This window comes from Chaetodon auriga, chromosome 12, assembly GCF_051107435.1.
Source record: "Chaetodon auriga isolate fChaAug3 chromosome 12, fChaAug3.hap1, whole genome shotgun sequence".
NCBI lineage: Eukaryota > Metazoa > Chordata > Actinopteri > Chaetodontiformes > Chaetodontidae > Chaetodon > Chaetodon auriga.
Genome location: NC_135085.1, coordinates 24,439,765 through 24,453,370, shown reverse-complemented (window position 1 = coordinate 24,453,370; position 13,606 = coordinate 24,439,765). Strand labels below are relative to the sequence as shown.

The 13,606-nt window shown below is 45.1% G+C and overlaps 2 protein-coding genes across 5 annotated transcripts in view; one reads left to right on the top strand and one right to left on the bottom strand.

The window, feature by feature from the left end:
• The window catches only part of larp4b (La ribonucleoprotein 4B), a 36,112-nt gene extending 32,594 nt beyond the window's left edge, over nt 1–3,518 (top strand). For all 4 annotated transcript variants that reach the window (XM_076745910.1, XM_076745909.1, XM_076745908.1 and 1 more), the window contains 2 exons: nt 140–251; nt 713–3,518. In XM_076745910.1, coding sequence (XP_076602025.1) covers nt 140–251; nt 713–1,039 — 439 coding nt within the window. In that variant the 3' untranslated portion in view covers nt 1,040–3,518. The remainder of the gene's footprint in view (nt 1–139; nt 252–712) is intronic.
• A 7,407-nt stretch (nt 3,519–10,925) lies between these two features.
• LOC143329814 (tripartite motif-containing protein 16-like) lies at nt 10,926–12,863 on the bottom strand. The gene has a single exon (XM_076745911.1). The coding sequence runs from the start codon at nt 12,740–12,742 to the stop codon at nt 11,051–11,053; it is 1,692 nt and encodes a 563-aa protein (XP_076602026.1). The 5' UTR covers nt 12,743–12,863; the 3' UTR covers nt 10,926–11,050.
• Nucleotides 12,864–13,606: the final 743 nt, after the last annotated feature.

The following is a 13,606-nucleotide window of genomic DNA, read 5'->3' as shown; positions in this document are numbered from 1 at the left end:
GAAAAGCATCAGGATGTGCATCATCACAAACTGACTCAGTCAGCCCGGCTGCTGGCATTAAGTTCCTGTTACTGTGTGTTTCACGACCGCTTGACCACCCATTTTATTTGGCCTTGCCTCTTGTGTCTGTTTATTTCAGGGAGGTGAAGGTGACGGAGGTGAAGCCGAAGGAGGTGCAGTTGTCAGTGGAGCGAGTTCCTGGCACTTTGTCCACTGCAAGCAAATCAGTGCAAGTCAACGGTGCTGCCACGGTCAGTAATGACTCCTTTTCCTTTGATTTCCTCCCTCATATGCGACCTTTTTCATGCTTTTTAGCATTGCAGTAAAACGTAAACAAACCTGCAGCTGATGAACCTCTGAATCTCTAGAAAGTTGACTTCTCAGGAACAAGCCGTTTTTCAGAAACATGTTTTTAGTTTGTTGTTTATATTGTCCAAAGGGGTTTAATGACACTTAAGGAACCTTACAGGTTGTCCTGTGGCCGAAGGTTTTATTTTTCTCTGCAATGCTACGTCTTTGTAAAATGTTGCTCGTCATGCACGTCTGCTGTGTGATGACTTTTAGGAGGTTATTGTCGTTTATGGTGTTTCGTCTGTCTGGTTTCTTTCTGACTTACATTAACAGGCGTGCAGAAGGAAATGCGTCGATGATCAATGTGTTGGGGTTTGGGTGCAGAATATTTTGTGACTCCGTTGTTGTTGTTTCCCGCCAGGAGCTGAGAAAGCCCTCCTACGCTGAGATCTGCCAGCGGGTGAAGGACGCACCGACATTACAGCAACCACCGACCCCCAAGGAAGCCAAGCCAGCCTGCGCTGCCCCCACAGGCGAGGAGAGGAAGTGCCCCGACGCCTCCATCCCGGCAGTGGAGGCCAAGGCCAGAGAGACATACCCCCCCTCCTCTAAACCCGGCTCAGCCGCCCCGGGCAGACCCCCGAGGGATGCCCGAAGGCCGGCCGGGCGGTGGGCCTCCCCGCCCCCACACCCAGGGAAAACCCCCAGCAAAGATCCCCACCACACCCCGCCCAAGTCCCCGCAGTAGGGCGACTCCCTGCCCCTCCCTGTGTCCTCCAGCCTCCCCCACTACGCTCCAGAGATGCGTTTAAAAAAAGGAAATATAAGTCAGGGCTACTCAGTACTTAAATCCCAGAATCACCAGTCACAAACAAGCATAGAGGACGCCTTCTTTTCTGGATCAGGGCTTGCAGACAAAAAGCACTTTACTGTGCATGTAGAGCACCGTTTCATTCTTTTTATTCTATTTATTTGCTTTTTTTATTTCACTTTTATTTCTCCTTTTCTCTTTTTGCATTACGTAGTTGTGTCAGCCTATAAGTTGGCACAGACAACACTGAAATTGATTCATTCTGTCCAAATGGCCTTGTGGGATAAAATTAGTCTTGTGTGCGAAGCAGCAGGGCATTGTTGGAAGCCACCCCAGTGGATGATGGGAAAGAGTGCGTACAACAGACTCCACCTTGTTTGGCTCTCATAGTGAGGGGTTTGTTTGCATGTTGAGTGGCACCGTTGTGCAACTTCATGTAGCTTAATTAGGGGTTATAATTAGCAGATATGTTTTTTAATACATACTCACATCCATATGCAAGACTTAACATCTAAATCTCATCACGACAGCTGGGCTCCTTTGGTTTACATCGCCTCAAAGTGATTTTTCTCTTTGCAGATTTATTCACACTATACGACTTTGTTGAAAATGTGTTTATGTCTTTCAGCCGCTCAGCTTTGTTTGTCCACTGTCGGTACCGTTACTGCTGGTCATCGTCGCTGGGTGTTGCCTCAGCCGTTTCTTCCTCTGATCATTTTCTCTGTAAAGATTCACCTCCCTCTGCTGTTTTGTTATTTTTACTATTTGCTAACACTGCTAACTAGTTAGCTACATCGCATAGCTTGTGTCTGACGGCTGATGTGAGGTCAGTGCTGTTTTTAGTGCCGGACAGGAAGGGCACGTGGATATCAAAGAGAAATGAGGCATCGCGGCACCTTGTTGATGTTGTTGACAAAAGTTTTTTGTCCGTTGGAAATATCTGGAAGTGGGTTTAAGGTGGTTTTTTCAGTTGCTTACAGTGTGTGTGAGGACATTTCATGAGTCAGGGGACCCTCAGTTTTCTTGGCATTGTATTTTTGGGAAAGTGTGGGAAACTTTCACAGCTGCAATGCTCTCCTCTCTTCTCATTTCCCAGTTAAAAACTGTGGAATAAAGCGATCAGCGGGCACATGACGGGCAGGTTTTAGGCTGACAAATCCAGTTGTGACGATAAAACGGCTGCTTCTCATCTGAAGCGGCTCAGTTCGCTCTGGAGGTGAGGAAACACTGGTGAGCTGAGATTAGGAAGGAGGAAATGAACACTAGCTGCCATTCAGATGCTCCGTAAACCTACGTCAGTTTGCCACTGTGACACACAGCTGTCAGGAGGAGGAGGAGGCGTACGTGTTCTGAACATCTGCTGAGACAACGTGACTCTTCAGGGGACGAACAGGCCAAAAATGCACCACAAGGGGCACGAGTTCAGAGTTGAGAGTGGAGCGTTTCTACAGAGGGGTGACAGTGGGATTTCTTTGGCAAACCGTGGCATGTTTCTAGTTCTTTCTTTTAGATTTGGTGCTAGACGTCGAATCCTGGAATCTGTTACCACAGCTCATCTACTGTATGTAAACAAAAAACTACCAGAACTTTATTTGCACTGTCAGTGTTTTGTCAGACTCAGAGGGCGAGCGATTGATTATCCTACCTGAAGAGAAAAAGGGAATTGATCCTTAAAGTGAAGAAGAAAAAAAGATGCAAATTCAGTGAGAGTTCTCCAGAGAAAATCAACCAAGGACCCTGCAACAGCAGCTCTGCAGACGCTCGCTCAGCTCTTTGTTTTTGCTGTTCTGCCTTGTGGATGCCTGTTGAACACACTGCAGGACGAACGCTTAGGCGTCACATGACCTGGCAGAGTTGTCCAGCTTGGTATGTTTTTGACGGCTCGCCGTGGATGCTCATATTCATTTTTGTTTTTTGCTGTTGGTGCTCTTATAGGCGTGCAGTGGTTTGGATTTTGGCCTCTTTTTCTGTATCGATGAGGATTTTCATTGAACGAGTGCTTGTAAAACTGGCGTATACGGAAAGTGAGGCGGTTGAATCGACCTAGAATATTCTACTCAAACTGAACGGATGAAGGGAAATGAAGAGTGAGTTTTTTGGCATGTGGTTTGCCATGTTGGAGCGGGAAAGACGCTGCGTCGGGAGGACTTTGTTCGGGTTCATGTGAACAGCGTTGAACCAAACATGCTTTGAATTCTAAACATTTGACACTGTTAGCAGGCAGACAAGAGCAGGCGGCTTTACAGCAGCAGCGCGATCAGGGAGGTCGCGTCCATCCATCCTCAGGGGTGAAGATGTCGAGCTCCTCCTGTTTGAGTCTTTACCACAACAGTTTGTTTGTTTCTCTGTCAGCAAGCTTCTTTGGTTTCTTCTAGTTCGAGTTTGCACACTTTGATTTGTCCTGAGTGTTTTCTTTAAAAAAAAAAAAAACGAAAAGAAAAGATTGACCAAAGCACACTGACTGCTTCACTCCTGTGTTCTTGGGATAAATTTCAGCCGACAGGAGTTAAATTTAAAGCACAGATTAAAGGAGAACGTCGTTACGTCCTTCACTCACCTCGAGCCTACAGAATGTGGTTCAGCATGGAGACGCTAACACTAGCAACCACACAAATTCAGACTTAACGGGACTTCATCAAGCAGCATTTCAGGTGACCGCTGCTTGTCGGGGAGCCGGTGGAACATTTTCATTCCTCAGTCAGAGTGAAGCAGGAAGATGCAGGGAGGAAACTTGGTGGTCAGATTTTGTTGAATCCAAGCTTTGGTTGGGAGGTCTGTCTACTGTAGCAGCCACTTTGGCAGATAACCAACCAAGTCCTGGATGTTTTACTGTACTCTGAACATGCAATTGGCTGGTGAGATTGAATTATCAGCATGTGAGTGTCGACACGAGTCGAAATGACTCAAACGATAAAACCGTTCTTTGGGATCAGACAGCTCGAGGTGAGTTTCCTCTCTGCTCCTCGGTCGTGTGCGAAGGGTCATCTTTTAAAGTTGTCTCCTCAGATGCAAAACACCCTTAAAAAACCACTGTACTATACAAAATATATGTGCTTGGGGGGAAACGCAAACCTACACGATGCGGGACCTCGCATGTCTCGCCAAAGTCTTCCTGCAACAAGAAGCATTCTGGGTAATCCCACTAAGAGAAAACAGGAGCCCATCTGGAGAAGGGAAAGCTTCACTGAAACGCCTGTACTCGTGCTCATAGCTGCTTTTGATTTGGATGCTAAATCTTGAGTTTGCTTAAAAAAAAATTATATATTTTGGATTTTTTTTCTTTTTCATTTTGAAGGACTGAGATGCACTTGGATGAGTCGATTATTATTATAATTATTTTTTTTTGTTTCCCTCATTGGTGGAAATGGTAAAAGAGAAGATGCACCATATCCACTTATTTATAAACCAGTGCTGTTTATTCCATGAGAAATATCGTTACGTTTTCTTTTAGGGAGAAGAAAAACTAGAGACGCGTCGAGGTCTCTATAAATACGCAAAATGTTTAAAAAAAATCCATCCAGTGTTTGAGAAACTTGAATTTTATTTAAACTTGAAAAATGACTTTGCCTTAACTTTTATACAAGACAAGCATAGAGTTTATTTCTTTTCAAAAAAAATCCCCAAAATGCTAACGAAGCGTGACATGTGGAAAATATTTAGTCGTACCAGACGTCACAAGTCTTACTGAGAGAGAGAGAGAGAGAGAGTACAAATCGAGCAGCATTTTCTTTCTTTTCCCTTTTTTGTTTTTGTAAACTGTACGAAAAAGAATCATTTGGATTGTTTTTGTTTCTTGTTTAATAGTTTCAGGTTGTTTTTTGGGGAAAAATATAAACCTTGTAAATGCAAAACTAGTCAATACTGTATTAAATTTGTGCACTTTGAAGTGTGTGCTTTGCTTGTACAGTTGTAAATACTCAGAAAAATATAAGAGGTACCTTAAAATGATTATAAAAATATATTGATCTTGTTCAACTATTAATGTCGCTATCAAGCTGGATGTAGGATATAAAAAAACTTAATGTTGTGCTTTTGGAAATATTTTTCTTTAACGTTTTTTATTCTTAGTTTGGGTGTGTGGATTTTGATTTCTGCTCCACTCTGCAGCGTGCGGAGGTCGTCTGATTGTAAATTTTCAGTTTTTTGTTTGTTGTCTTTCATTCCATTTTCCGTACCTGTGTGGTCGGTTGACACCCCCCCCCCCCCCTTCCCCAATTAATCTTATTAATGAACCTTACAAAGCTGCGTGTCCACCAACATCCTCTTTAAAGCTCTGGCTTCTTTTCTTTTACTCTTTAACGCTGGAAATGGTGTTTTCCAGACATTTTCGCCTGTTTTCCCCCTTAGAAGTTTGAATGCTGAAGCCGTTTAGCAGAAAAAAAGAAGCACTACATGTCAGAGTCTTAGTCGTCACTGTTTAACAGCTGCAGCCAGTAATGCAAAGTATTTTTGACATTTTTACATACTGTTATAATACCAAGAAAATGAATAGATGTAACGTAAAAGCTAGAGTAAAAGGCGTTAAAAGAATTAATGTTTTCCAACAGAACTGTAGTAATTTCATGGGGAAAATAGCCCCGAACACTAATACACAGCATTGATATATACAATAATTATGACATGTTCATACGTATGCAGCTCAGCAGCATCCAGTCAAACTGTACTGTGTCCACATGAGGTGGACAGCTTAACGAGACAATATCTAACGTTAAACGATGTAAATAATGAGACAAGGGAGAGCTGAAGTTCTGCCTCTTTCTAAGACCCACCTCAGCACGGTGATGTCTTCGTCTCATCGAGGGTCTCTTATTGGTTTTCCTGCAAAGCTGAAACTTAATTTGTGGTTTTCTGTCCATATTCGAAGATGAGTGAGTGTCTTTTACTGTACTGGATGGTCAACTTAGACAGTGTTGATGGACGAGTTAAACGTTTCTTAGAGCGCGACGGGATCAGTACCGCTCTCACGTCTGTATGGAGCTGGTGTCAGGAGGTGTTTAGCCTAGCTTAGCATAAACACAGGAGACGGGGAGCTGCTAGTCTGGCGCTCTTAAGTTTAAACATGTCATAAAGCTCGTTCACTAGAATCCGGTTTGCTTAACGTGTACACCAACAAACATGTTGAAATGACAATCCGTTTCTAGCCGTTTCCTGTCTTTATGCTAAGCTAGGCTAACCACGTCCCGACTTCAGCTCTGTGCTAAATGTGCAGAGTGGTATCGATCGTCTCTCCTGGTAAATGTACTCACTAAATGTCAACCAAAGTTCTGTTAGCGTACGACAGCTCCCGCGAACGGGGCTGGATATCCTTTGAATTTTAGAAACTAGTGCCTGTGCAACACACCACGGTAGCTTAGCAAGGTGTTGAGGTCAGATGCCCATCCCTGCTCGTGAGCTTTGGCAGCGTATCAGCAGCTAAGACTCATGGGAGATGTAGTTGTTGAACATTGATGGAAATTTTGCAGCAGAGGCCCTCACAGGTGCTGTGTCCGAGACTGACCCAGGACCAGACTTCGGCCGAGTCCAAATTATGCTCCTGTCTAATCGGTGCTGGTATTTGCTCTCTCTTTTGGTTCCAGTTAGCGGCCCTGAGTGGCTCTCCCGTTTGTTCAGCAGGTCAGTGTGGGATCCCGCTGCACAGTAGCTGCTGTTCGTTCCTCTTATGGACAGAAAAACACAGAAACTTGTTAGTTTTTCAGACAAACAGATAAAAGAGAACACAGATGATAAAATACAACCAAAAGCTAGAGGAACAGAAGCGGGGCAGAACTTCTCTCTCGGTCGCCGCGGCGTATCGGCGCCCTGATATCGGTGTGACCTTAGCTTTTGCTGCGAGCTGCACCTCCTCTAGCCGGCTGCAAAGAGCGATGCCTGATGGACACGTCCCAGTTTTGTCCGTCGTCTTCAGACACGCTGTGCTTCAGGGCAGTCTGATGTGTGACTCCCATGGACGATATCAAAACGGAGTACGGCGAAGCACATTTCCTTCAGCCCGTAGAGCACGCGACACTCGAGGTGGGAGGCTGCCGGCGGTCGCCTGCAGGTGGCAAAGATGCTTTTTTTGGGGAAATAAAGCAAAGTGTCGGATTCGTTGTCGGTGCGGCAAGTCGAGCTAAAGTCCCCACCCGAGTGTCCCCGCAGGTACCAGACGAGACACTCCCTTGAAACCTGCTCAGTGTTGTTGTGTCTTCACCTTTTCTCCCTCTGGTGTCCCTGCTTGAGGTTCTTGTTCATGTCCTTCCGCTTTCATGACCTCCTCTCCTGAGAAATAAATGTACAAATGTTTTGTTTTTGTTTTGTTGAGTTTTTTTGGGGGAGTTGGGGACAGAAGCAGAGGCTCAACTGGAATCGTTTGTTTTTTTCTTTTCACGTGTTTCAGAGCGAGTTTTCTGGCACATACGGAACATTGACGTGTGCAGGTTGAGACGTCTGAACCGTTTGATCACATGTGGACTGCATTTTGATGTGGCAAAGAAAACCAGTAACTGTGCCATTATACAACTTGTTTTGTCTCGACTGGGCAGTTTAATCTGTACATAGCTGAGCGCTTCTCGCCATCTCGGGCCTTTAGTTTTTTGTGTTTTATTTCAAGATGTGATTTTCTTGTTGCTGAAAGTCCGCCGAGGACTTGTCACATCTGGAGAAATCTACACCACTGACTGTAGGAGCAGTTTTCGTGCGTTGTAACTTGCGGTCGATCCCTGCCGAGGTCGAGGCGCGTTTGACCTCGATCCTTGAGACGTAAAACACAGACGATTGCAAACTGGGCATCCCTTAACTGTGAATGTGTGCATGTGTGAAGTAAATAAATGTACCACCCAGAAATCCAGACCAATGCAAAGGTGACTTCCTGAAGTGCGATACCTCAGACTGGATGGTACCGCTTTGAAGGGATCCGTCATTTTGGCGGCAAGGCGGCCGCAAGTTCTGCACGCCTCTCCTGTATCGCCGGCATTAACGCAAACGCTCGCGTTGTGGCGTTTTGAGGAGCTCCTTTTTCTCCTGGACTTGGACACGGAGCGTCACACCTCATATCAGCCCGTCTGTCGCCTCAGCTCTCGGTCTCCTCCTTCCTGTTCGCCCGTTTACACAGTGCCATTTTTTGTTTTTTTGTTTTCCTCAAGGGTTGCATCTCGTCGGAAAAATGGACTCCCTTCTACTTGTTTTTTTTTTTTATTATTATTATTATTTTCAAAGATATAAAAATGAATGCACACCAACTGACTGGAACAAAACTCGATCTCTATCAACTCACTGTGGTTTAACTCATTAACACTCACCATGCTACGCTAACAGCTGTGGACAATCGATGACTCCATCCTGTTGGGGTTTGGACAGATAATTTTGCATAACGACACCTTTAACAGATGTAGAATGGAGGTTGCGTTCAAGAGGGCTTCTTTTTTAGCATTTTTTTGTTTGTTTGTTTTTGGGTCTATTCTTCCATCGAGACTGGAATCAAGCGTACATGTCAGCTATCGGTAATTTAAGTTACTCTGTGTCATGATGTAAAATTGTCTAATTTGGAGAAAAAATGTAGCTTACTGAAAAATAAAGATTTAGGCACTGTTGAGGAGCCACTGTCTGTATTTTTTGGCCTTTATATGAGCAGTTTTCTGTGTATGTTGGGTGACCGCCAAGGTGCAGGTGAATCTCAATATGTGCAGTTCGAAGAGGAGACTAGTGTACGATGAAGCACAGTGACGTCACTTAATCCTTCCTGTAATAACTCACACCAACGACACTTCCATTGTGTTTGAAATGTACTGTATTCTTTCATTTCTCCTGTGTTTTCTCCTTTCAGTTAGAACAATCACCTTACACGTGTTCCTTCCTTGACAGAACTGCACTTCCTGTTAGCGACAGGCATCTCTGATTTGACACACCTCATCAGCGTGAACGAAACTGCACCCACAGCTGGAACCTCTTTCCTGTTATTGTATAGAACATGACGACTACCACCGCCCTTCGCAGGGGAAACTGTCCATCCTGACTCCCAGGAGAGAAGAAAATGATAAATGATGATGGCGGTGAAGATCCCGGACTTCTGCCTTTAGTTTAGTGTCAAGCAACAACAAAAAAAAATTCAGCTGGGATATTCAGTGCACCTGCAGCTCTGTGGCTGCTGTATAATTTCTCTTTCAGTTCCCAAAAAATCTGACTTTAAGCCAGTGTTTCTCAATTCCGGTCCTCAGGCCCCCCTGCCCTGCATGTTTTAGATGTTTCCCTCCTACACCACACCTGATTCAAATGATCGGCTCGTCATCAAGCTCTGCAGTGACTTGATAACGAGCCACTCACTTGCATTGGAGCAGGAAATATCTAAAACATGCAGGGCAGGGGGGCCCGAGGACCGGAATTGAGACGCACTGCTTTAAGCACACAATGCGCTCACGTTCCTCTCTCCATCTCGCCACTAGGGGGCGCCAGTGAAGCATTAATCACATAAAAGAGTGGCGGTTCTGACACTGTCACACCTGTCTGATGACTTTCTCATATCGATTCCTCCACCTGCCTACATGTTCGTCTAAATTTTCATATTTTTTAATGTTATTAACTGATTGTAGAGCTTAATTTAGACATGATCGAAATTAATGCGCAGTAAAACTAAACTGAATCACAATAGATAGAATAGAAAATGTTCTCAGAGCTTCACGTTCCTTCTTAATCTCCTTCCTCTTTGCTCTTGTCACGTTTTTCAAGGGTTTAAGGTTAAAATTGAGTTAAGAGTTCACAGGACCGGAAACGAACAACAGGAAAAGCTTTGGAATCGTCCTGCTCGTGCACAGAGAACACGCGCGTCAGGACCCGATCCGCGCCTGCTGCACGATCACTGCTGCGCATGCGCAACTGAACAGACGCAAAGTGTGATGTTTCAGTCATTAGTTATTCACGATGCTGTTTATTGACGGCGCATTCATGTGTCTGAAAAATGAGTTCCTGAGAGTAAACAACAACTCGGAAACTCAAAAGATAATTTTAGCGTATGACTTGCCGCCTGTGACGTCATTTACGCAGAAACATGGCAGTGATTTTTAGTAGCGCAGGTGCCGCCATCTTGGACTGCTAGATACGGCAACCGCTGGGACAAACCACGCGCGCTACTGCAGTAAAGAGCACATTGCCAAAGCTTCAAAGCGTGTTGGCGTGCTAGCATTTGCTAATTAAAACAAAACACAAAGAGCTGGCAGAGCATTAATTCTGCAGCTGTTTGGTTATGACGTGAAATATCTGACAGACTGAAGTTTTGACCGAATGACGGCACTGAAAGGTCAGAGGGTCACTGAGGTGCCTACAATTAATCCTGATGGGAACATGTTTGTGAGTATTGTCTGTTTGTAACCAAGAGGAATCACACTTTATGTCCATTTCTCATCATATCAGTAAAGGATTTGTTTTATTGATCAGCATCACCACAACTCTTCACTCAAAAGCATCAATATGAGAACAAACTACTGGGAGAACAAACTAGAATTAGTAGAAAATACATTAGAACACTGTTAAAAGATTTTAAACACTTGTTTGATTAAACTGGAGGAGGGCCTACAATAAACATTACTGCTTAACGAGCCATCAACCAGGAAAATGAATACATTCAGCTGGTTTCCTTAAAAGGATCATTCCTTTTGACATCTAGATGTTTAACAGCAGTGATGATGTCAGACAATCAAAAAGTGTTTTCATGCAGAGAAAAGTCAGTTCAGGTCAACAACAATCATCCTGAGCAGTGATGGCCTCCATGGCTGAACAGACACAGGAAGGAGCTCCACCTGAAGACACTCAAACACTGACAGAACAACCAATGAGAAGAGCTCAAAGTCCCGCCCACACTGTTTGATTGACAGCTGATCTCTGCGCAGTGAAGAAATACCACAACAATCAGCTCTCAGCAACAAACATGAAAACAAAATAAGTTTGAGAATGAAAACACAGAGTTTAACCCGCTGACCCTTAAACGACTTCTGACTGTTGGAGTTTACAGAACTCAGCAGAGTCGCCACAAGAATACCACAACCAAAGTCCAGTACAGAGAGGCTGAGTGAACGTGGTCTGGACTCTGTGGAGGAGAGTCATGGTTTCAGAGACGCTGTAGAAGGACAGAATACCTGCACTGTGATCCAGGTACACTCCAACTCTGGAGGACTGAGGACCTGAGACGGGAGTTTGCACTTTGTTGCACCAAAAGTTAGAACTGTTATTGTTACAATCTAACACCCAAGATTTGTCATTTTGTCCAAATTTACATTCATTCATCCTCCCTGCTCTGCTGATATTCTTGTATGCGACTGCTACACAAACTCCTCTCCCTCTCCACTCCACCTCCCAGTAACAACGTCCAGTCAGACTCTCTCTACTCAGGACCTGAAACCAATCAGTGAATCTGTCTGGATGATCAGAATAAGACTGTCGTTCACTCATTAATGTTGCTTTTCTGTTCCCCTCAGATAATAACAGCCTTGTGTTTGTTGTGTTTGGATCCAGTGTGATTTCACATGAATATTTTAAGAATCCAGCTCTGGTCTTGGGCTCTGGTGCTGACAGTAAAACATCCACTTCAGTCACTGTCAGTAAGACGTTTGTCCATTTGACCCTCAGAACGTCCTGTAGTTTGTCTCTGACTGCTGACACAGCAGCTGTCACGTCCTCAAAGTACCTCAGAGGACGGATATTGATGCTGGACGAGTCTGTAGGTCCACTGAGTGGTGACAGTGAGGGGTAGTTGTGTAGAAACTGGGTGTGATCCTCTGTGTGTGAGAGCTGCTTCAGCTCAGCATCTTTCCTCTTCAGCTCAGTGATCTCCTGCTCCAGCTTCTCCTCAAGCTCTTTGACTCGACTCACTTCAGCTTCCTGCTGGGATCTGACCTGCCGCTTCACATCAGAGCTTCTGTTCTCCATGAGACGGATCAGCTGGCTGAAGATCTTCTGGCTGTCCTCCACTGCTTTATCAGCAGAGCGATTGATAGCCTCCACCTCCTGCTGAAGCACCTTCACGTCTTTCTGTCTGTCCTGGATTCTCTGCTGGATGTCTTGTCGACTCACCTCCAGCTCTCTCTGCCTCTCAGTCCTTTCTGCTGCAGCTGAGACTGTGTCGTGGCCTTTATGTTCATCCACAGGGCAGAGATAACAGATACACTGCTGATCAGTGCGGCAGAACATCTTCATCACCTCATCGTGACGAGAGCAGATGTTCTCCTGGAGCTTCTTGGAGGGCTCCACCAGCTTGTGTTTCTTTAATGGAGCTGCGTCATAATGAGGCTGGAGGTGTTTCTCACAGTAAGAGGCCACACAGACCAGACAGGACTTGAGGGCTTTCAGTTTCCTCCCAGTGCAGACATCACAGGCCACATCTTCAGGTCCAGCATAGCAGTGATCAGCAGGAGCAGCTTGGAGTCCAGTCTTCTTCAGTTCCTCCACTAAAGCTGCTAACATGGTGTTCTTCACCAGGACAGGCCTCGGTGTGAAGGTCTGCCTACACTGAGGGCAGCTGTGGATTTTCCTCTCATCCTCTTCATCCCAGAAGGTTTTAATACACTTCATGCAGTAGCTGTGTCCACAGGGAATAGCCACCGGATCCTTCAGTAGATCCAGACAGATGGAACAAGAGAAGGTTTCCCGGTCCAGCTGAACTCCTTTCTGCGCCATTTCACCTCTCAGTGTCAACGACTGTGTGAGTTTCACTTTCTCAGAAGTGAAAGCAGTTTGAGCTCTGATCTAAACAGCATGTGTCTCTGCAGTGAATGAGGCCTGTCAGCTCCTGCACTTCACCACATGTTGGTTACACCCATCTTCAAAGTGTAGATCTGAAGGGGAGGGAACCAGGAAGTATGTGGACAGAGTGGAGCTGCTGTGTTTGAGAGCAGGAGGAAGAGGGAGGAGGAAGAGGGAGGAGGAAGAGGGAGGGCTTATCAAGCTCTGATCCATTCAGGAAGAGGAGCCGTTTGAGAGAGATACTGTGTGTTTAACACATGTTTACAACAGATCATTTCTCATTTAAAACCACTGGTCACTTCAGTTTTTAGGAGGTAAACTCTTATTAGAATCAGAGGGTTTGGAGACACTCACTGAGTTTGTCTCACTTACTCTATTCTGATTTCTGCCAACAGCTCCTGATTTTCTCCCCAAATCAAATCAGGTCTTCTAAATGTCCGTCCCTGCAGCTCTGTCTCATGACTGCTTGTGTTTGTCTTCACACGTGTCCACAATTTACTTTGTCCAGTTTGACTGAAGGACAAGTTGTTGGAGTAAAAAGTGGCTGTTTGCAAACATCCTAAATATCAGTTTTCTTCAGTTGCACTTTGTCTGGAAGCTGAACGATGCAGGAGGAAAAGAAGCATCTTTAAAATGACCTTTGACCCTCACAAACGTCTCAATTCAGCCTCAGTTGGTCCTGATGAGAGAGAAGAGCCACAAGATGGCAGCATGTCCACAGAGGACGCTGCTTCATCAGCACTGAGGAAGAGGATGGTGGTGATGAGGAAGATGATGTGATGGTGATGGTGATGGTGA

Bases quoted from the DNA above. Each gene is read 5' to 3' on its own strand.
- LOC143329814 (XM_076745911.1), bottom strand. From the start codon at position 12,742: ATGGCGCAGAAAGGAGTTCAGCTGGACCGGGAAACCTTCTCTTGTTCC.